The following is a 21418-nucleotide window of genomic DNA, read 5'->3' as shown; positions in this document are numbered from 1 at the left end:
CACATAGAAAATGGAAAAAAGCTGAAGCTACTCATCATCCATCCAAGGTCCCAGTAATTGTTTTTGGTTCTTCAACATTCGGACGCAATATATTCAAGGGCAAACCTCCAGGACTAGCCGATAAATGCAGAGCTCTACTGAAAAAAGGTGATAGCCAAGGAAGACTGATACTTATTGATATGGACGAGTTCAATACTTCTCAAGTTTGCTCTCGGTGTGGGCATAAGGACATGGAGAGACTAGAGTTGGAATCAACGTCACGTATGTACGCTGTACTAGTGTGCAATCACTGCAGTACAGTGTGGCAGCGTGACGTTAATGCTGCTCGCAACATTCGTAGTCTCTTCATGAACATGGTCAAGTTTGGACAACGACCTGGATATTTAGCAAGACCTTCCTCCTCCGCGTAATAAATACGTGTGACGCTTACAGTGTAAGTCCCAAAAAAAAAAAAAAGTATGATGCTTCTATTCGGTTTACTAATCTTTTTCAATTCTGCTCTTTCTTGGTCCCTCCTTTTCCCAATTTACTTTTCCTCTCGTCCGATTTTTTCTTTTTTTTTATGCGCCATCCATTATCTGTTTTGTCCGTCATTCATTCTCTATCCTTACGATATCTTATTTCCTATTTTGGCGACATCTTATTTCTGAAACTGCGTCATCTATCAGTGGAGAAACTGTAGAGGCATTTTTGTGACACACGATATTTTGGTTTATACAACTTTATTCAATAATAAATGAGGTAAAGTCCGTCACAAAATTGGAGGTACCTCCAAAAACTTTCCACATAAATCTTTTAGTTTTTTTTTTTTTTTTATATATAGTTTTTGCTACTTTTTCTATATGTCAATGAGCAATCATGATCTTCGTGGCAAAAGAGACATTCTACAGTCATTAGATTATCTGCTTTATTGTTATATAGCTTATCTCTATTTTCTGGATGCTTCATTTATACTATTACTTTTTCGACTCTTTTTACAAGTGGTAAAGACAGAGAAAAGAATAACTACCCTATTTTTTGGATACTAAAAAGTGAACATACTCTATTTTTCTATCTTTTTCTAAAGCAATTACTTTCTTCTGGTGTATTCCATAAACTTTTACATGTACCACTGATAATAACAGTAGTTGTCTATATACTTAGCACCTGTTTTCATCTCTTCTCCACTCTTGGTCAAACTGGTATTATTATTGACTTTGTTGGGAACCGTAAGTTATACAAAAAGGAGCACCTTTTTCTACTCAAATATATATATATAATAATTTTACTAAGCTCAAAACGTTTATAGATTACCTTCCTAATGTAACAAGACTCTGTTTACTAGATATCCTTATTTTTACCTGTCAAGTAATTCGTTTATATGTTGCAAATGATCTTGCTTCACATACTCTGTATCATGGTATTGGAAGTTTATATGTTAATGATGGTAATAAGGCAAAAATTATTGTATAGTCAAACCACTTTCCTTATACGATTTTCATTTTCAGCAGGTCATGATCAACATCAACAAAATCGATTCATCGTAACATCAAATATTGCATCACCACCACCACTACGGTCATCAGCATCATCGACAGAAACAACTATTTCTTCAAACATAGGAGGATATAATAGAAGTAATAACTCTAGACAAAATAGTCAAGATCATCGAGAAGAAATTGAAAGACATGATGATACCATTCCTACGACACAATTGGATGACACATTTTACCATGATGATATTGTGATGGGAATATCATTCTCAAATCTGTCTCAAATCATCAACTCTCGACGCCGTCAATACGTTCAGGATGATGAAGATAGTACTCTGGTTTTACCTACTTGACATTTCTTCATACTGTCATTCCATTATACCCATAATCTAATCTGTTTTTATGAGATATTCAAATAAATCGATTACTTATCTTTTTCTTTTCTTTGTGCTATTATACAATAAAAAAAGAGTTCTATTGTGTTGTAATAATAATGGGTATTGATTGATACTTTGGAGGTACTCCAACTTTGTGACAAATCTTGAGGATACTTCCAACTTTGAGAACCAAATAAACCAAAGAGAGGGATGGATGTGATTTTGAAAAACCTCCACGAATTAGAATCGTGCGGTGCGAAAAGTTGCAAAAAAAGTCAGTCAGGAAAGCCGTGAGCGTAACAATCCTGTTTCTTTTCTTTTCCTTTCTATGCTTCTTGCCTTTGGAGTATAATTTAAAATGAACTCTAATAAGATACTTTCGACCAACTTGCTCAATCCACCGGAACAGTTTGGTATGGTAGAACCAGGTGTGTTTCGTTCCGAGATGTTACAACCTGTTCATTTTCCTTTTATTAAACAGTTTGGATTTAAGACTGTGCTCATGTTATCACCTGAACTACCTAATCGTGTTACGTCCAATCTAATAGAGGAAGGAGGAATTCAACTTGTAAGAAACAAGTTAAAAACTGAAAATGGAAACGATATGTCTGATTCTTTTTTTCTTCTTTTTTTTTTTTTTTTTTTTTTTTTTTGTCCATTCGCTATCTGTTGATCGAATTGTCAAAGGTGCATTTGGGTATGGCCACTTGGAAGCCAACACAGCCATCAACTTGGCGACCGGTATCAGAGGAACTCATCAAAGAAGGGTTAGAATTAATTTTGAATGCTAACACATATCCGATATTGATTATGTGTACCTCTGGAATTCATGAAACAGGAACCTTGGTAGGCTGCTTAAGGAAATTAGAAGGGTGGAACTTCAGTTCCATTGTCACAGAGGTAAAAGAAAAAAAAAGGGTTTGCGGAAGTTTATCATCAATAGAATACATAACATATATTCAACCTTAGTATCGATCATTTGCTGGAACAAAGGCAAGATATGTCAACGAACAATTTATTGAATTATTTGATTTGGACTTGGTCACTCTACCAAAGGATTTACCAAAATGGTTTTTACATCAACAAAAAATGCTTGTAAGTTGTCATATTTCATGATCATTTTCTGATTTGTATTTGCACAACTTTAATGATATTTTTTTTAATACCTATTTAGGAGGATGAAAAAAACGCAATCACATAATTGTAATCGTAATGATAATTTATAGAATTTGTAATATACCCGGATATTGATATAAAAAAAGAAGTGTCCATGCATAGATGACATTACTCATAGTTGATCCTTCATTATCACATCCACTTGCCATAAAGTCTTCGATGATCCAAATTTGCTTTCAAAAAATAAAAGGTGCAAAAGTTCGAAGTTGAAAGATTGCTTTTTGAGCGCGCAAACCTCCATTCTTGTAAAATGAATTTGTAAGTTACTGATGCCAGTTATATCAAGCATCAGCTTCCTGACATGAAAGGCAAAATCAAAATTCCTTTGGCAGGCAGCTCAGTCCATGTTGACAAGAAATTTCTTGAAAAGGAAATGTCTGGCATCGTTGATTATCTTCACTACCGTTATTGGTGCTTCATTTTTTTTAAGAAAAAAGCCCTGATGTAAGCATTGTCAAGGAGCTTACTAAACGATGGTAAGCAGAGAAATGACAGGATCTAATAATGAAAGCAATCAAAAAAGAAAAGACTTTGTATTCTTCCATTATTGATACTTTTTTGGTTTCAGTTATTGGAAAAAAGGTATCCTGAGGTGGCCAACAGTATGATCAAGCGAAACAAGCATCGGTACACTAGACGACATCAAAGAAAGTATCGACGAACTAAAGTATTACCGTCAGCATGTTTTTGTACAAAATTCATGATAGGGTTCCGATCAGAATACGACTAAAGGGGTAAAGCTTTAATTCTTGCTACTCGACTTTTTAAACCGTATACTCATTAATGTGCTCCTATTTCTTTTTTATATATTAGTATGAAATGTACATAATACGGTGTGAGAATGAAACGAATTCTAGTCCTATCAAGGTGGTTAATGTAGAGGACAAGCGTGTCTTCAATGATTTATTGCGCAAGTTCTCTCATTTTGCTTTGAATGTTTTGGTCAATGAATACGGCATGAAGGAAAAAACGCTCACTGAACAATCTGATGACATATGCTCTATCATCAATACGTCAGTACAATTCAAAACCGCCAATTCTTCTCGTTTTTGCCATCGCATCTATCAAATCTGAAGTACGTAGTCGAGTCAAACGTAGCAAAAACCATCCATATTTACTACAATACAATTGTCATCCTTGGGCAGAACACTGCTTCTTCGTTGATGATCACAGCCTGGCTTCTAGTATGACAGTGCCTCTTGAACCATTTGTGGCTTTATCATCATTCTTTACATGCCAAGCTAGATCTATATTGGACCACCCTTTTCGACAGGATACCACCATCCAAAAATTATACAGCATTGCCAAACAAATATTTTTCGATGATATCACCAACCAAGAAACGATCACAAATGATATCCGGGACTTTTACCGCCAAACACGATCGACAATGGAGAAAGCCCTCACTTGTTTACGTGAAGATGTCCCCGATGCTCAACAAAGAATCCGCGTTGAAGATATCCTGAATCATGGTTTAGCGACCACCCATGAATACATGGCACAACACAATGAATCCTCTGTTTCCTCTCCTGAGCGAACACTCTCACCTTCTGCAACTGAACCCCAACGACAACTCCAGCAAGGCAGTAACAGCAACTGGGACTACATTGAAAGCATCACAGGCGACAATGAGGTTAGAAACTGGGAATCTATATTTAGAGATGGTAAAATGCTGGGATATTTTGCATCATACAGCAAGGCTGCAACCATGAAGTCGGCTTATTACCGTTGGAAAAGACGGAAAAGAACTTGCGGAGCCCAGTCCCTGAAAATATATTGACATCAACTCCTGAACCAGGTAATAGTAATCATATATATGTATATGCTTAGTACTGAATCAATCCTTGTCATGCCAGACGTAGTAAATCACAATGGCTCCCCCATTTTCAGTGATTTGCAAGATATATTCGGTGACACTTCACCTCTACTAAGCAACGACATCAGTAATACATACAAAAAAAAAAAAAAAAATGCGGGGTCAACAATAATAGCGGTAACTAAATCTTCCTTTTTCTTTTTCTTTTTTTTAAAAAAAAAAAAAAAAAAAAAAGAAAAAGAAAAAGAAAAAGAAAAAGAAATAGAACACAATGGTGCAGTCTCCAGGAATTTTGAAGACATTGGGTTTGATATTGGTCCTCTACCAGGTAAGATATTAATAAAAATAAAAGCAATAATAACAACTAAACAAAATCTTGATATGAACAATGTTAGGGAACGATGAGATCATTCTTTTGAGTGATGCTGAAGAAAATGTTGACGATATTGCATCTCTCCGCAACAAAACGTAAGAAATAGAGTAGATAAGCTGCTTGAAAGCACGGAAAAATACAACATACTGATAACTTCTCTGTCATTAGGATATACGGTTTACACAATGTCACCATTTTCCCTTTTTCGCCATCCAATCAAGCGGTAGTATGCGATGACCTAGATCTCCCATTGCCAAATCAAGCTATGTCCTGCCACATCGACTGTGTCATCGAACTTATAATGCGCGTTATTCTGAAGCGCTGTATACAAGAAAATATTCCTGGGAATTCTGAAATGGACACTTTCATGCAGTGTCTTCAGAATTATGCAATTTCTCGTCAATATGCTCAAGGTTTGGAATTGGCTAGGAATTTTCTCTGGACTCACGGCTTCGTCTCAAAAAATGCAATGGGTGATTGCCGGGATGTACTTCATGTGCTGTTCGACAATATCAAAGGAACCCCTCTGTACACCAATCAACATGCTCTTCAATCCCAATTGTGCGTGCAACTACGAAACTCTGAAGGAGATGATGAGCAGTTTCTTGGTCCATATATCGCTTTGTGTCCTGATGATAAGGCGAAAGACTTTGAACAGTTGGTATCATCTTCCATCGAAAGGATGACAAGAAAAGATGTAAGCGACTGTTTGATGCCTCAGTTCCTCTTCCTTTCTGATCCTGTGACAGCTGAAAACATTATTGACTACCCGCGTACATTATGGCCGTAGTAATTAGTGGGCCATTAGCATAATGATTTTTCAAAGTCCGTGTTTTTATTTATTTTTCGTTATTTAGATACTTTTATTTTCTTTTCTTTTCTTTCTTCCTTTCCTTTATAATGACTTTAGTTATAGTATATCAATTAGTGCTCTATAATAGTTATATTTTTATTTACTAAAGCGTTTATTTTTATTCCTACTACGTTATTACATGTCAATGTAATTGATTCCATCTTCTGATGTATTTTTTATTCTTTATTTGGTGAATGCATTCTTTAGTTTTATTTTACGCATATGGTTACGGAATACGCTGATACGACAGCCGTTCTTTGAATCCGAAGAAGAAGTTTAGTCATGTTGTTGGAGTAGATTGGGTTGGTAAGTGGAAGAAAAGGTGAAGTGTACCAGGAAACGAATCATTTCTTTTTACGTCAATTATAGGCTCTATTGGTTACATGTATGTCTTGGCAGGTATTGATAACCTCTACATTTTATTCAATAAAAAATGACGGAATTCTCTCGCTCCCTAAATCTCCTCATGACTTCGCTGATCTGAAATCGACTTTGGATTTACTATTTTGCTATCAGGTAAGAATGGCACTGGGTGAAAATGATAGAAAACATCATCAAACTGACTTCATTTGCATAGCATTTTATTTTGGAACTTGGCCATGAAGCTCAATCTGCCTTGCAAAAACGACAAGACCTCAATCAAATTTGTGAAGCCACTGATGTTTCTGATGAAATCGAGGCTTACCAGCAACACAATATCTAATTAACTCCAACAAAGCACAAATCAAAACAAGAAGACTAGGTTATTGAAAATCATCGGTTTATATGAACAAGAATAGAATCCTGATTATGTTTATATTGTAGATCTTGCAAAATGGCCAAAATGATTGCTATTGATCATGACAACGAAATCAGATGTATCTCTTGTTATGATCTCCTTCATGGGAAACAAAAACAACTCCAGCGGTTTTTAAGTCAAGAATTGGGTGTGTCAAGCGGGCGAAGTAGCTTTTTTTTTTTCAATCTTCCTCCTTTTTTTTTTTTTTTTTCTATCATCCTCATATCCCGGTCAAGGCGCTTTCTCTTTTTTTCTTATTTTTTATTTATTATGTTTTTTTTTTAACCTTTCTTTATTCATGCCTTGGCCGTAAAAAATCAAAAGGGCTTTTAAAAATAGATGAACGTCTTTGCACTTGCGCTGGTATTTATCATCATATCTCCCCCCACCACTTATTCCAAAAGGTTATGCCGGTCAACCAAAAATAATTGATGTGTGTTTCTTTGTTTTATGTTATAGGAGCGACTCCTGGTGGCTATCGATAGTGGTATTGAAATGAACGCTAAAAATAACAACATCAAATGAAGGTAATTGTTGTCATACACTGTTGCGTGTCCAAAAAAGAGTATCCTTAATCCTTTCTTTGGTGAATTATGTGAAAAATGCTAGTTTTTTTATTTTATTTTATTTTTATCATGAAATAGTCAGTGAGTTTAAGAAATTTCACGTATTCTGATCGGAACCCTATCATGAATTTTGTACAAAAACATGCTGACGGTAATACTTTAGTTCGTCAATACTTTCTTTGATGTCGTCTAGTGCACGATGTTTGTTTCGCTTGATCATACTGTTGGCCACCTCAGGGTACCTTTTTTCCAATAATCAAAACCAAAAAAGTATCAATAACGGAAGAATACAAAATCTTTTTTTTTATTGCTTTCATTATTAGGTCCTGTCATTTCTCTGCTTACCATCGTTTAGTAAGCTCCTTGATAGTGCTTACATCTAAAGTCAACGGTAAACAAATATTAATTCATTTTAGCTTTTCACATTCAGAGCGTCAAAAAAAAATGAAGTACCTATAATACGGTAGTGAAGATAATCGATAATGGCAGGCATTTCCTTTTCAAGAAATCGTTTATCAGCATGGACTGAGTTGCCTGCCAAAGGAATTTTGCCTTTCATGTCAGGAAGCTGTTGCTTGATGAATTGTAATACTTGCTGCTCAGCTTGTTTGGTAGTAACTGTAGATTCCAATACTGCCTTGGTCAGTCCACTCTTTATAATAAAAAAATTGTATGTTGCAATGGTCAAATTCATATTGAAAGATCTCCGCACCATCAATCAACCAAAAACATTTTTTTTTTTTTTACCTTGCCATGATACTCAACACACCAAGCTAAAAAAGGAAGAATATATATATATATATATATATATGAATTTAAGAGTAATTTATCTTTAATCGATCAATAGTTCCCCTCTTTTCTCACTAAAAAAAAACCATCACAATAAAAGGACTTATTTCTTACGATTCATTGCCTCCATAACGTCTAGTGGCTGATGAATAATTATTTCAGGACCCTAGTTTGGTATAATAGGAATATGTCGTAAGGAAAAAGAATTCCTATTTGATAATAGGCATAAAATTATACAGTTACCTCTGCTACTATATTAAGATCGCCATCAGTAATTAAAACTGCTATTTCTATCAAGTGATCTTTCTCAAGATCCAATCCTGTCATCTTTTAACAAAGAGAGCAAGTTAATAAAGTTGGTGTCAACCTAGATCAAACTATCGATAATAGATAACAAAGCAAACTGCCATATTATTATTATTATTGTTGTTTTACTTCACAATCAATCCAAACAATATGGTTTTCAATCATTCTTGGCTTTAGTAGAAAAAAAAAAATTCCAGCAAAAGGAAATACTTGGCGTTCTGGGAAGACCAGTCCCTGAAACCTTTTGTGGAAACTGAGCGGCAATTGAAAAATATTTATATTTTAAAATCAAGTTGGTCATTCCTCATTCAATCGACAATTCTCCTCTCTTTCCTTTTTATCTTTCTTTTTTTCTTTTTTTTTTTTTCTCTCTCTTTCCTCTCTATTATCATGTCCAAACCTCTTTTGTCAACACAGACTGCACAACAACTAGGTGAATCCATTAGTGCTATCGGAAATGCAGATAATGATGAAAGATTTTCTTTTCTACGAAAATTCAGGGAAGATCGGTTATCCAACGTTCGTCCCGTCACTGACTTTTTCGATAAAAATCGCATCAATTTTACCTCTTCATTCCCTACCATCACCAAGCGCTGGAAGTAAGTAGAAAAAAAAAAAAAGAAATAATTGTTATCTAGTTGAATAGGATACATACTACAAGGTTCTAACTAGACTTTACTCTTATAAAACCATAGTTATAATTTGAACTACTTCTCTGCCAACTATATGCTCATCATGGTAGCTTTGTCCATCTACGCCATGTAAGGAAACTTGGAGTCGTGTTTTTATTCTTTATATGTTACTTCATACTCCCATTTTCTTTTTTATTCTATGGCGATAACTGATATGATTTATTTCTTATCAAAATATATATAGAATTACAAATTGGTGGTTACTTTTCACAGTTGCTTTCATTATTGGTGGATTTTATTTGATTTCAAGAATATCAGGTCCTGGTTTGGAAATTGGTGGAAATACTATTCCTAGCTCAACCTTGTATGCAACTTATGCTGGTGGTTCTTTTCTCTTGTTGTTATTTTCTGGAGCTACTGGTGCTGTCTTTTGGGTACTAGGTAATTGTCAAAATGAATTAAAAAGGAAATATATTTATATCTAAACTATGGTTTATAGGCGCTGGTGCATTGCTTATCCTTGGACATGCTGCTATCATTGAACCTGGTATTGAAGGTGATTTTGCTGACGAACAAGTATAGTATGTCCTTTCATCTCTTTCTCTCCCTCTCTTCTTCTTTTTTTTTAAAAAAAATAAAAGATATATTGTATCTTCCAAATCTCTATCAATTTATTTATCTTTTTTTTTCGAAATAAACATATGAAAATACTGTACATCAAACAGATCCTCTCCAACACCAATACGATCATTCAGGTCATTACTATAACATATGTGTTATATACATTATTAATAAGCCAATGCGCAACTTCTAGTCTCTCAATTTTATAAAATGAATTCAAATTAGATTTATATTCAAAGATGATTGATATCTAATCAAGTTGGTCCCTGAAAGTCATTCTCCAAAATCCATAAAAGGCAAAATGTCCTAGAGAGTTTCATTTTTTTGCAAGTCACTGGCAATTTTTTTTTTTTTTTTTTTTTGATAATTCATGATAATATTTGTTCTTTCTTGACTTTGCGAGTTTGCGTAAACCTTGTCTTTGAACAATATGACAAAACTAAAAGTACTTGAGTTTTATTCAGGTATTGGTGGCATGGTAAAGAGAATGTTATGACAGGAACATATTTATAAATAACGATCTAACTTATATATCTCTTTACTTTCTATTAGCACTATGCAGCGAGCCAGGCTGATTGGGATTTCGAGATATTAAAAGCTTTCGATATCAACGATATTGCTAATAATGTAAGGGAATTGCCTAGTCTTATATTTCATTTACTAATATCGCTCCAAAACTCTTTCTTTTTTGTTTATATTGACAGATATATCAGTATAACTTTGGCACCAACTTAATTGCACAAGTAAATGAAAAATAACTTTTTGTTCCCAAAGGATAGCTTTTTCCTCTTTTTATTATCTAATCAACGTTTATTTAGAAATTGATAGAGGGCCTGAATGTCGAATATTATGATAAATTGGCTGCAGACGTATGGACCATGTCGCCACCATGCCAACCTTATACACGAATAGGTTTACAACACGGTAGTCAAGATCCACGGGCAAAGTCTTTTCTACACCTATTGACTGTATTAGATAAAATGGACCATCCTCCGTCTTATATATTAGTAGAAAATGTCAAAGGATTCGAAACTTCTGACTCTAGAGATATGCTTGTGACTCAACTCAAAAAGACAAACTACGAATTTCAAGAGTTTTTACTTACTCCTAGCAAAAACATTGGCATACCAAATTCAAGATTAAGATACTATTTACTGGCTAAATTAAAGCCATTATCTTTTGCTCATCAACCATCCATATCAGTAACAAAAGATATCGATTCTAGCATGATACTAGATTATATTCCCTGTCCAGATGGTAATGACAGCATAAATGATAAGGAAAATATAGTAGAAGATGTTATTGCCAACTTTCTTGAGGCTGAAGTAGACTATCATGATTATGCCGTACCTGATAAAGTTTTGTTAAAGAACGGGCCTGTTTTTGACATTGTCACACCATCTAGTCGTCATAGCTGCTGTTTTACAAAAGGCTATTTTCATTATGCTCAAGGCACAGGTAACAAAGGATTTTGTTTGAGATGAATTGAATTTGGTATCATCAACTGAAATATTTTTCTTTATTTCATTTTATTACAGGATCTATCTTACAAACGAATGAGGAACTTGATGTAAGAAAAGTAACAATATTTTTTTCATAAAAGCTTCATGCAAATTAACTTTTTTTCCTATCTTTTTGTCATAAGACGGTATCGGTCTTTGATCAGATTCAACAGAACAAAGAAAATACCTCACTACAATTAGAGTTACTACATTCCTTGAAGCTTAGATATTTCACACCAAGAGAAGTTGCAAACTTGATGGGATTTCCTGCCGATTTTAACTTTCCAACAGCTACAACACGAAAACAGCGATACCGAACATTGGGAAACAGCATAAATGTCACCTTAGTATCTCATCTAATGCGTTATTTAATTATGGAACCTTCATCTACCAAGATAACTAGTTAAAAAAAAATAGATAAGCTTCCATATTAATTAATAAATTCTATGATTTGATATATATCGTAAAATCGTGTTCATTTGAAAAGAGACTTTTTTCTTGTATAGTGTAACAATCATTGGTATTGAATTAAAACGCCGATTTGACTAAGTTTTTTTTTTTTTTTTTTTTTTTTTTTTTTTTTTTTTGTTATTTATTTCTATTTTATTTTACTTTTTATTTTTGTCTTTTTGGTATGGATGGTTATGTCACTCGGCAGTCGCCGACCTGGCGTAATTGGTTCGCTTATAAACTTGGATTCACGGATTTACCCACACGTGTCAACTGTTGGTACTGCAATCAAACTTCATACCTACTTCCGGGAAGCAAACAAACTGTTCGTCATTGGTATTGTAGACTATGTGAAAACACCAATGCTATAGATCAAGTAAGCAACTCGAACGCCACTACTTTAGTATTTTGTTTTCTCAACTTTTCTATTAATTATATATCCTCTTTTATAATAGTATGGTGATATTATGGATGCACCTCCTATCCCTGAAACTTCCAGTACTTCTGCATATGGTATGTTCCTTTGTCCAATTTTCCATTCTCAAGTCTGACTAATTAAATTGCGTTACCTCGTATTAGGGTCTTCTCTTAAACAAAGAAAAAAGTATCAGCAATCTAGATCGTCCTCTACTACAATGCCGACAAAAGATCAAAGAACACTTTGCGAAAACTGTCAACGAAATCAAATTCTCATCTATCAATTCATGAGCGAATATCTACGAGATGAAAATGTACATACTTTTAAAAATAGAGTAAAATTGATATACATCTTTATTTCTAATTAATATTTTATTATTATTACTATTATTATTCTGTAGGACGCAGACTATGATTACCGTGTTCAGCACGCAAGGGAATACCAAGAGTCACTCAATAATAAGCATCCATTATGCGCAGAGTGTCAAGATAAATTACAAGATGTATTAGCAGAACAAAGAGATTCTTTACGAAGATTAAAGATTAATGAAAAACGACAGCTATCGATGCAATCAAAAATACCTACTCGTATATCTCTTTCTCAATATCGATGGTATGCCTCTTTTTGGTTGATTTTGCATAGTTCCGTCCTTTTCCTCTGCATATTCGGTGAGTCGAATTAAATACTACAAATCGAAAATTTTTTATTCTAACCTTCCCTCAAATAATTGTAGCTGTATTTTATCCTCCTCAACCGATAAATCATAATGAAACTTTGACGTCCATTCAAGACGCCTTAAAATTACTTTATTATTGTTTCCTTTACCCGTTTCAACAAAATGAGCAAGATCATACTATCATCTCATTATCATCATCATTGCCAAGAGCACCATCAATCTCCAGTCAAATAGAATGGCTCTTCTCACGCGATGCTGTAATCAAGTTTTTTTGGTTTACGGTCAATAACCTTAATTCTATGATGCGATTTATATGTTATGCTACATATCAGCTTTTTAGTTTTGTGATGGTTTCATCTCATTCAACCATAGACTCTACTATATTATTTGATGAAGATATTGAATCAGTGAAAATATCATCCTGGGATGTAACCGATATCGGCATATTCTGTTACATTGTTTTCTATACAATGTCCTTTCCCTATATGTACTGGCATATCAAAGTTTCAAGATTATTTTTTAAGCCCTCTAATCTTTTAGGTTGGCAAGTTTACAAAGTAATGTGACTAGGAGAAAGTAAATACAGGATAAACATATTTATATACCTTGCTAAAATCTACTCTCTCTTTTTTTTTTTAATTAATTTGCTCAAGGTGGTACAACAATGTCTTTATTTTAGCCGATTTGCATTACTTTTTTCACTAGCATATGGAAATTCCACAAAAATGATACAGTTCTGGATAATCTTTGGATGCACATACTTTACGGTAATCTGAATACATATATAAAATCGTATCATATGATGTTAATGGATAAAACTTGTTTTGATAGGTATTGATATGGTCTGTTCTATTCTTGAAAGTGAAAAAATCACCAAATGTGGACCAATGGCCAGGTAGAATTGTGGGAAAGAGTGGCAAAGCAAGCTCTGCTTCACAGCAACAAACAACACCAAATGAACAACGATCATCTTTTATGCATCCATGGTCTAGTTTCTCTTCTCCTTCCTCTCAGTATAAACAATCTATATCCCATACACCACAATATTCTAAACATCAATCCAATGGACCAGTTAAGCACGCTTGGTATAGTACTCCCTTCCATCTATTTTCTCACCAGGAAGATAAGCAAACAGAACAAAGCGATGTAGAAGTCGATGGTTTGACCGCTGATTTAGGCAGAATTAGTGTATGAAATCACACATTTTTTCTTACTAGCATCTATGTATTATTTTATCATTTCACAATAAAGAATCATGAAAAAAAAAAAGATAAGAAAAAAAAATGGTACACACGTTATTATGTGTTTTGTATGACTACTTCACCAGGTAGGAGAACATTGGAGACAAGGGAAGAATTCAAAGTGCGACTCTATTCGCTGGGGCGATATTGCTGGACAACATATGTAAATCTTTTGATGTGCACTGTTTTATCGACATTACTTTTTGGAAAAGGTTGCCCATGATGTTTAACACTTCGTCGCAGAGTCAAGAATCTATTATTGTAGTTGCTCCTTTACTGAAAAAAGTGGTGGAAATGGCTATGAATGAAAATATGTCAGAATATATCGATAATCCAGAGTCAATTGAAGATTCTCCTTTCGAAAGAACATTATGTGCCATTTGGGATCTTAGTACAATTCTTGATCATGCTATTGTTATGTACAATGCACAAGTCTATCGTATGTTGTTGAAAGTATGTAAAAAGTTTGAGGAAAAAAAAAAGCTACCGGTTTTAATAACATGTCAATGTATTCAGATCATCACAAAAACACCTCGAACAAGAACGCGGGAATTAGCTATGGGAATTCTCGCGAATTTAGCTTGTCACTACAACCCAATTGGCTCACAGTTATCACAAGACCCTGACCTTTTTAAGGTTTGCTATCTGATTCTATGCCACGAGAATGACGCTCATGTTCTTCTCGAAGTGACAAGGTAAAAAAAAAAAAAAGGTCAATATGTCCATCCATGTATTCAGTATGATTATGTAGGCTTCTGTCAACCCTCTTTTCATTCAGTCCCGGTCTATATCAAGTATCACAACAATCATCGAAAGCCTCATCATTGTCTGAAGAGCAAAATAACCTTGAAATAATAAAAAACCTTGCATTGTTCCTAACAGAGACCGATCCTGCTAGACCCTCTGTCATACATCAATACAGCAAGATTATTACCAATACATTACATACCGAATTACTACTTGCTAGTTTACAACTTATTATTAACGTCACGCAATTTCTCTGTTCTAGTGAAGATGACAACAGCTGTCATGACGATCAACCTCACTATAAAGAATATGATACTGACAATCATTCTACTACAGCTCACGCAGATCTGTCCTATGTTATATATTCAATAGTATCAAAAATGAAAGCACATGAAATACCGAAACTAATGGATTGGGGTCTTGATCGTTTAGAAGAACAAAAACGTGGAGTGGGTATCGGGATGGGTCTCAATAGAAAGATCGCGAAAAATGTCATGCGTCTTTTATGGTTATTTTTATACTATGACTTGGTGGAGTTGGAAGGTAAAGCACACAAAAAAGAATGCTACTAGGATAAACGTTTGCTTCTGTCAAGTGGAATAACTCTTTAAAATTAGATTTACCACAAAACTTGGCTTTAGATGCTAAAAGTAATAACGTCGCTGGTATCTTCATGGAACGATTAAAACCATCGATGGCTGGTATTATTGAATATATTCAACAAGAGGATGAATTAGATAAAACATCAGATGATAGAGAAATCGAACAGTTAGCAAATGAGTTGACTAGGCTAGCTTTTTGACCTGTAATAAAAGCGGTTATTTCGTTTTGGATAATCTAAACGTTATTGTGGTTACCTAAACATTTTTTTTTTTTGTGGAATATTGCATTGTGTTTGTTTGGCACATCGAAAAGAGGAACGGGCACAGCGAAAAGAGGAACGATAAAGCACATACACTTTGTGTTACAGGGTTTTGGAAATACTCGTGAAGATCAATGGAATTTGTTCAATCTTTTTGATCTGCTCCATAACAAAATAGTTGAAATAAAAATAAAAACTTTATATAATATAATAAAAAAAAAAAAAAAATGGAAAAACCTTATCTAACTTTTTGATCTATCTCTGTCATCACCTCCTGCGGTTGTTTTTTTTTTTTTTTTTTTTGTAATCAAATAGCGTTTGCAACAAGCTGTCCTTGCACTTTAGTATTACAATATTTTCAGCAGTACTTGTACTATAAAAATTTTCGGGTTTCTTCTTTTCTTCCATGATTGCCTGCATTGCCCCCTTTCTTGCTTCTTGGTTGGTATCGTTTAACTTGTTTTCCAAACTCTTCCTTTCTCGTTTGTCGATTATAGAATTTAAGGACGACATCTCCAGAGCACCAAAACTCTCCATAATCTCGGGAGAATAAGTGTTTTTCGTTTTACATGCCATCCGTTTCTTTAAAACCTTCTGATTTTTCGACAATAAGCTCATATTTGATTTGAAATCATTCATTGCTTCTTTGACGGCATCTCGAGCCCAAAGGGGTAGGCTGTCCCATTGGCTAAGGACAGATGGAAGTTTACTGAATAAAAAGTACAACTACTAAAAACCACTTAGTTAAAGAGAAAAAGGAACAAATCCTATAAAAAGAAATTCCATTATCGGATCATCGATATTCTAAACTAATTTAAATCTTTAAGGTGTTGAATTACCACAATATCGCCATCTTGTTTACAAGTTCAATTCTTTTTTCTTCATTTTCATCACCGGGAGACCTTATGATGCAACCAGCAATAGCGTGTCCTTCCTTTTTTAGATGATCTATTTGTTTTCGATACCGTGGGCCATATCTTGCAATTGTATCTATAACATTATCTATCGAAAAGGAAATGTAAGAAATATAAGCATTATCATTTATAAAAAAGAAACGGGCTAATAATATGTTTACCAAGGTATTCGTCCTTCAGTGTAAAAACTTCCCGATATCGATGCTTGCCCTGATCGTCGTCGAGTTTTCGTTTTCTGTTTACAGGAGCTTTCATTAAATGAATGCCTCTCTTCTTGCACCACATACCAAATGAAATCAAACTCTTGTCATCCAAGCAATCGGAATATAATGTCACCAACCGGAAGACATCCTTGATCGAGACGTTCTTTAGCTCGAAGGCCAGGTCATTTTGGGGATCATTAGGAGAGTACACTTCGTTTAAGAATTGCACGATTTGCTCCTGCGACGCTTTATAAGTATGTTAGTATAGGTACCAGGCTAATCGCATAGTAGGTTTGTTACTTACTAAGAAGTGTTTTTTCGCCTCGTTCTTCAGATACTTCGGATACTGTAGGTATGGCACTTAGGTATTTTCTGTTGCTGAAAGGATCAGTGTAGAACCGATGCAGCGGTGCCGACACTGGGTTCTTGGGATCAGTTTCATAACAGATGTCAACTTCACCAAAGAACGCACGGGTTGTCTAGCAAACTCAACTTCGGTCCTGGCCTGTACGTATGGTAATTTTGCCTTTTTGTTTTCTTAGTATTTCAATTAGCAATCTTTAGTAGTTTATGTTTATTCAATAGTCAAAACAGTATGATATATGAACTGAAAGAAAAACTGATAAAATAAAATACAATGATCCAAATAAAGTATTTTTTGTCACACAAAGGATATAAATAGTTACGTGAGTCACACATCTAAACTCTGTCTCTTTAAAGACCATACTTTCCACCTCACTTCTTCCATCTGGAAACCACAAACCTCGGGAACGCCGTTGAAATGTGAAATATATGGACATTTTCTCCCTTTTTATATCTCATTAGTTTAGCAATATATTGTTTTTCTTACAACTGTCGCACTGGTACGACTTTTTTGCACGTGATTTTTCGTCCAAGATAGTTCACTTGAAGGTTATTTGTGTTATCTTTTCAGCACAGTGCTTAGTTCAGCTCTGATTGAAAGGGAGTGATTTGTGTACGATACTTGTCCAAGTCTGGCGTCTTCCGCACTATTATGTCGGTGCATCACCAGGCGGTCGACTTCATAAGACGGTTTGGGGAAGTTTTGCCAGTTGATGCCACATATAATACAAATGATCTAAAGTTGCCACTTGTCAATATCGTTGGCTTCACTAATCTGGAGAGAGAAAAAAAATCAACACGAAGGTAATTTAGGTGTGCGATGATAAGGAGAGTAAAAACTAACTTCTTTTTATCTATTGCAGAACATTGTCATTGATCAGGATGTGGCGCTAGAAATTGAAATGACCTTCCCCGAGTGCCATCACAGGCTGGGTGTTTGGCACATTTCGAACAACCTTCGAAAAAATTACGAGAGATCATTTAGAAATGAAAATGGTCAACATGTAAGTACTATGCTGATTACTCCAATTGCACGGTAACTATAACCTTGTTCATTACCAAATTAGGACAAAGGGAAGGAATTAAGATGCAAGTCAGACACAGACATGCTCATTTACGATAAAGACGAGGACAAGTTCGTCGACAATAAAAAATGCATGTTAGTCATGCTACAAAGACAAACGCAAGATTAAACAAGATACTATTTGATAAATGTCGTCGCAAGTCAAGTTAGCGTCCATTTTGCTCAGAACCGTTGCAATGAAGGTCATCCAGCGTGGTCGCAATGCTGTTCTGTAATTTGACGATCTGAAGGAAATTGCGTCTCTGGCGGAAGGTACGGCTGTCTGGAAAATCATTACCAATGTGAAACGCTTGTTCTCAAACGACTCGTCCATTAAAGTCATTGGTAATGCATCTTTGAACAGCCAGCTGGTAGATTTGGCTGCTGCAATCGTAAAACAAAAGGAAGAACTTGACTGCAAAAAGATATTAGCTATTGCAAATACAATTTATGAAATACCTTTTATCTTAAATCCTGAAAAGCAAAATATAAGAATTTTGGTCTCTATTCCAGTCCTAATTAGCTCACCTGATCAAGTTTCGTACATCAGTAGAATTGGTTGATAGACCAGCAAAATCAAGAGATACCAGGCAGATATCCTTTTCCGTTGTCCCAAGATAAGAGATTAAGTCTATACGAAGAAAATATCAATGTCTTTTTCTTTATTGTCTTGGTTTTTGCCTTACCGTGCGTTGTCCCTTCGACGCCTACCAATTTTCGAAGAACCTCGCTATCTTTAAGGATATCCCGTTCAGAAAACAATTGCGATGCAGAGGAACTTGTGGATACAAAAACCTTGCTTGTCAAAGATCTTTCCTTCAGTTTATCAATCATGCTCTGTAGAAGTCTAGCTCTAGTATCGGAATCCTCAGGACCAAGAGATTTTCTTGCATATCCAATAATTTCATATCCTTCCATTTTGAGTTTTTCAAGAAACGCAAGATACGCTGGCAAGTAATTAGTGATTCTTCTGACGACATCACCTGTAAAAGTGCATTAGAATAAATTACATCCTGCAAAACATATTGCTTTTTTGCTTACCAAGGTATTCCTTTTTCATGACATAGATAGATCGGTATCTGCTGGTAACTTCGTCACCGTGTTTGGGTCTTTTTCTGAAATAATCGGCTTGTAAAAATTTGATCTTTCGCGAACTGCACCATTTCGCAAAGGCGTTTGGTGATTTGTTATCCAAGCAGCTGCAATATTTCATCAGTAAACGATATACTTGGCAAGTGGACATAGCTTTGGCTTCAAATAACGTCTTATTCAGAGGATCATAGGGCAGTAAAACTTCATTTAAGAAACAGATTGCTTGAACTTCCGTTCCTAATAATAAATATATAAATTGTATGCGATTGCCAAGTCCAATAAAAGTCAGTTAGAATATGAGCAAAATAAAACTGTTTGTGAATAAAATGGGCACACTTTACCTAGAGAGCGGTCAATTTCATCAGACGGTTCCCCTGTCGAGGTGGAGGCAATTTCAGAAGAGAGATATATGCGCCATGTAAACGGATCACCGAGTATTCTTTGACGCGACACCAAAACAGGCTGCTTTGGATCATTTTGATAGCAAATCTCCAGGTCTTCCATATCGTCAATTCTTTTCCTTAGCCTAATTATATTTTCTTCATTGAAAGGTTCATAAAAAAACATGCAAATAGCTTGATCCCGGCTAATGTTCATTTTTGTTGTATCTGGAAGAAGGCAATGAGGTAACAAAGCGAGGTAACGAGGTAACAGAATGAGGCAACGAGGTAACAGAATGAGGCAAGAGGTAACAGAATGAGGCAAGAGGTAACAAAACGAGGTAACAGAATGAGGCAACGAGGTAGCAGAATGAGGCACGAGGTAACAAAACGAGGTAAAAAACAGTCTGAACTTGAAATCTTCCGACATATATAAAAGGAACCAATCACAGAACGAGGTAACAGAATGAGGTAACAAGGTATTTTGCGACATCTCCTAGACGACAAGTCAACATCAAAAAATGCGACAGGATGATTTTGAAAATCCCGACATCCTTTTGGTGAAAACGCGACATCCTTTTTTTCCAGGTGTGACATCCATTTCAAATGTGCGACAAGTAATTCCGGAAACACTGTGGGGGTATTTGACTAGGCCCAAGCCCGTTCTCAGATTCAGTCTCACTAACAGTTTAGTGGAGGTTGAGACTCAGAACCACATCCCTTTTTTAAATGACTGACTTTTATCCACCAATAAACGATTAGTAAATATTTTAGATAGTTTAGTATATGGCTACCATCTGCCCAAAGTTTTTATTAATAAAAATTCTTACGCTTTGTCTCGTTACTCATTACGACTTACACAAATACCACAAGTATGATTATCCTGAAAATATCGTTATAGATTACAACTACTACGAAATCTGCGGCAGAATCTTAGCACAATCAGCCATTGGTGGCCATTTTTACTCTTATATCAATGATCCAAGTGACCCTGTGCTAATGTACAAAACACATATTTACAGCAATCCCTTGAAGTATCATGTTTACATATACAACAAGTCGTCACTGCAAGATGACCGGTATCTGATGAACCCAGATTAATACTGAGTAAGTACTTGCAAAGTAATAAACGCCATTATTCGCTTGTCATTTATACAACTTTTTATCGTTTCGGGACAGCAACTCAGCTTAAACAATTCCTAAATACGGTGTACATGGCCAATGATCCTTACAACAGCGAAGTGTACTCCAGTCAAGATGTTAGTATGAAACAGGCACTCAGTACAGTTTGGCAATATTCAAACTTACATGACGATAAACGTTAGGCGACGAATCGAAGAAAACTATTGTCAGCATGCTGGATTCAGGGGTTGAGCCCTCAAAGATCGTTGCCACCATGAGTAAAGACAAGGACATTATTACCACTGCCAAACGTGTTTATAACATCAAGCAACGTATGGGAAAGGAGGAAAACGATAAAAGCAGTCAGGATGAAAAGTTGGTAAAGAAGTTGAACAGAATGGAGGAAGATGGCTTCTTTATCGATGTGAAGGTGGGCAAGTCTGGTGCCTTTCGTGCCATCTTAATCATGCATCATCAGGCGGTCGACTTTACGAGACGCTTTGGGGAAGTCGTACTGGTTGACGCCACATACAACTCCAACGATCTGAAACTGCCACTTGTGAATATAGTTGGCTTTACCAACATTGGAAACAACCGCTTGTCGACTTTTGTTGCTGCTACCGTAT

At 35.3% G+C, this 21418-nt stretch overlaps 13 protein-coding genes across 13 annotated transcripts; 9 read left to right on the top strand and 4 right to left on the bottom strand.

The window, feature by feature from the left end:
* The first annotated feature begins 525 nt into the window (after positions 1–525).
* BX664DRAFT_17302 (uncharacterized protein) lies at positions 526–1952 on the top strand. The gene is made up of 5 exons (XM_051539996.1): positions 526–741; positions 824–983; positions 1067–1208; positions 1289–1426; positions 1491–1952. The coding sequence occupies exons 1-5, from the start codon at positions 737–739 to the stop codon at positions 1823–1825; spliced, it is 780 nt and encodes a 259-aa protein (XP_051404828.1). The 5' UTR covers positions 526–736; the 3' UTR covers positions 1826–1952.
* Positions 1953–2163: 211 nt separating this feature from the next.
* On the top strand, positions 2164–3405 carry BX664DRAFT_320831 (protein-tyrosine phosphatase). The gene is made up of 4 exons (XM_051543181.1): positions 2164–2417; positions 2537–2749; positions 2819–2944; positions 3024–3405. The coding sequence occupies exons 1-4, from the start codon at positions 2208–2210 to the stop codon at positions 3048–3050; spliced, it is 576 nt and encodes a 191-aa protein (XP_051404827.1). The 5' UTR covers positions 2164–2207; the 3' UTR covers positions 3051–3405.
* A 432-nt stretch (positions 3406–3837) lies between these two features.
* On the top strand, positions 3838–4996 carry BX664DRAFT_320829 (uncharacterized protein). Its single transcript, XM_051543180.1, has 2 exons — positions 3838–4823; positions 4882–4996. The coding sequence occupies exon 1, from the start codon at positions 4014–4016 to the stop codon at positions 4803–4805; it is 792 nt and encodes a 263-aa protein (XP_051404826.1). The 5' UTR covers positions 3838–4013; the 3' UTR covers positions 4806–4823; positions 4882–4996.
* On the top strand, positions 4529–6198 carry BX664DRAFT_17198 (uncharacterized protein). The gene is made up of 4 exons (XM_051539993.1): positions 4529–4968; positions 5077–5169; positions 5237–5309; positions 5383–6198. The coding sequence occupies exons 1-4, from the start codon at positions 4842–4844 to the stop codon at positions 6002–6004; spliced, it is 915 nt and encodes a 304-aa protein (XP_051404825.1). The 5' UTR covers positions 4529–4841; the 3' UTR covers positions 6005–6198.
* Positions 6199–6207: 9 nt separating this feature from the next.
* Positions 6208–7137, top strand: BX664DRAFT_320826 (uncharacterized protein). The gene is made up of 4 exons (XM_051543179.1): positions 6208–6373; positions 6437–6583; positions 6645–6809; positions 6872–7137. The coding sequence occupies exons 2-3, from the start codon at positions 6455–6457 to the stop codon at positions 6768–6770; spliced, it is 255 nt and encodes an 84-aa protein (XP_051404824.1). The 5' UTR covers positions 6208–6373; positions 6437–6454; the 3' UTR covers positions 6771–6809; positions 6872–7137.
* Positions 7114–8883, bottom strand: BX664DRAFT_320821 (ribonuclease H-like domain-containing protein). Its single transcript, XM_051543178.1, has 7 exons — positions 8444–8883; positions 8315–8366; positions 8159–8184; positions 7865–8063; positions 7757–7790; positions 7490–7653; positions 7114–7372 (listed from the first exon to the last, which is right to left on the bottom strand). The coding sequence occupies exons 1-6, from the start codon at positions 8525–8527 to the stop codon at positions 7533–7535; spliced, it is 516 nt and encodes a 171-aa protein (XP_051404823.1). The 5' UTR covers positions 8528–8883; the 3' UTR covers positions 7114–7372; positions 7490–7532.
* Positions 8843–9841, top strand: BX664DRAFT_320809 (PRA1 family protein-domain-containing protein). The gene is made up of 4 exons (XM_051543177.1): positions 8843–9105; positions 9202–9267; positions 9383–9579; positions 9638–9841. The coding sequence occupies exons 1-4, from the start codon at positions 8897–8899 to the stop codon at positions 9718–9720; spliced, it is 555 nt and encodes a 184-aa protein (XP_051404822.1). The 5' UTR covers positions 8843–8896; the 3' UTR covers positions 9721–9841.
* A 300-nt stretch (positions 9842–10141) lies between these two features.
* BX664DRAFT_16907 (S-adenosyl-L-methionine-dependent methyltransferase) lies at positions 10142–11722 on the top strand. The gene is made up of 5 exons (XM_051539978.1): positions 10142–10237; positions 10312–10386; positions 10464–11217; positions 11298–11329; positions 11405–11722. Exons 3-5 carry the CDS (start codon positions 10638–10640, stop codon positions 11666–11668), a joined length of 876 nt encoding a protein of 291 aa, XP_051404821.1. The 5' UTR covers positions 10142–10237; positions 10312–10386; positions 10464–10637; the 3' UTR covers positions 11669–11722.
* Positions 11723–11852: 130 nt separating this feature from the next.
* On the top strand, positions 11853–13533 carry BX664DRAFT_16770 (Ima1 N-terminal domain-containing protein). The gene is made up of 6 exons (XM_051539967.1): positions 11853–12087; positions 12167–12224; positions 12291–12442; positions 12530–12797; positions 12863–13381; positions 13459–13533. The coding sequence occupies exons 1-5, from the start codon at positions 11896–11898 to the stop codon at positions 13369–13371; spliced, it is 1179 nt and encodes a 392-aa protein (XP_051404820.1). The 5' UTR covers positions 11853–11895; the 3' UTR covers positions 13372–13381; positions 13459–13533.
* Positions 13534–14604: 1071 nt separating this feature from the next.
* On the top strand, positions 14605–15365 carry BX664DRAFT_255328 (uncharacterized protein; the record flags this gene model as incomplete). The annotated part of the gene is made up of 4 exons (XM_051540407.1): positions 14605–14741; positions 14798–14829; positions 14881–15072; positions 15139–15365. The coding sequence occupies 4 exons, from the start codon at positions 14605–14607 to the stop codon at positions 15363–15365; spliced, it is 588 nt and encodes a 195-aa protein (XP_051404819.1).
* A 1027-nt stretch (positions 15366–16392) lies between these two features.
* On the bottom strand, positions 16393–17131 carry BX664DRAFT_16687 (uncharacterized protein). Its single transcript, XM_051539962.1, has 3 exons — positions 17077–17131; positions 16731–17018; positions 16393–16657 (listed from the first exon to the last, which is right to left on the bottom strand). Exons 2-3 carry the CDS (start codon positions 16852–16854, stop codon positions 16491–16493), a joined length of 291 nt encoding a protein of 96 aa, XP_051404818.1. The 5' UTR covers positions 16855–17018; positions 17077–17131; the 3' UTR covers positions 16393–16490.
* A 1591-nt stretch (positions 17132–18722) lies between these two features.
* On the bottom strand, positions 18723–19179 carry BX664DRAFT_254091 (uncharacterized protein; the record flags this gene model as incomplete). The annotated part of the gene is made up of 2 exons (XM_051540348.1): positions 18723–18829; positions 18885–19179. Coding segments are annotated over 2 exons (402 nt in total), but the record flags the coding sequence as incomplete, so codon positions are not given.
* Positions 18901–20309, bottom strand: BX664DRAFT_16715 (uncharacterized protein). Its single transcript, XM_051539963.1, has 2 exons — positions 19632–20309; positions 18901–19527 (listed from the first exon to the last, which is right to left on the bottom strand). The coding sequence occupies exons 1-2, from the start codon at positions 20161–20163 to the stop codon at positions 19205–19207; spliced, it is 855 nt and encodes a 284-aa protein (XP_051404816.1). The 5' UTR covers positions 20164–20309; the 3' UTR covers positions 18901–19204.
* Positions 20310–21418: the final 1109 nt, after the last annotated feature.

Source organism: Halteromyces radiatus (assembly GCF_025201355.1).
Source record: "Halteromyces radiatus strain CBS 162.75 chromosome Unknown BX664scaffold_1, whole genome shotgun sequence".
In the NCBI taxonomy this organism is placed as follows: Eukaryota; Fungi; Mucoromycota; class Mucoromycetes; order Mucorales; family Cunninghamellaceae; genus Halteromyces; species Halteromyces radiatus.
This window is presented reverse-complemented; position numbering and strand designations above follow the sequence as displayed.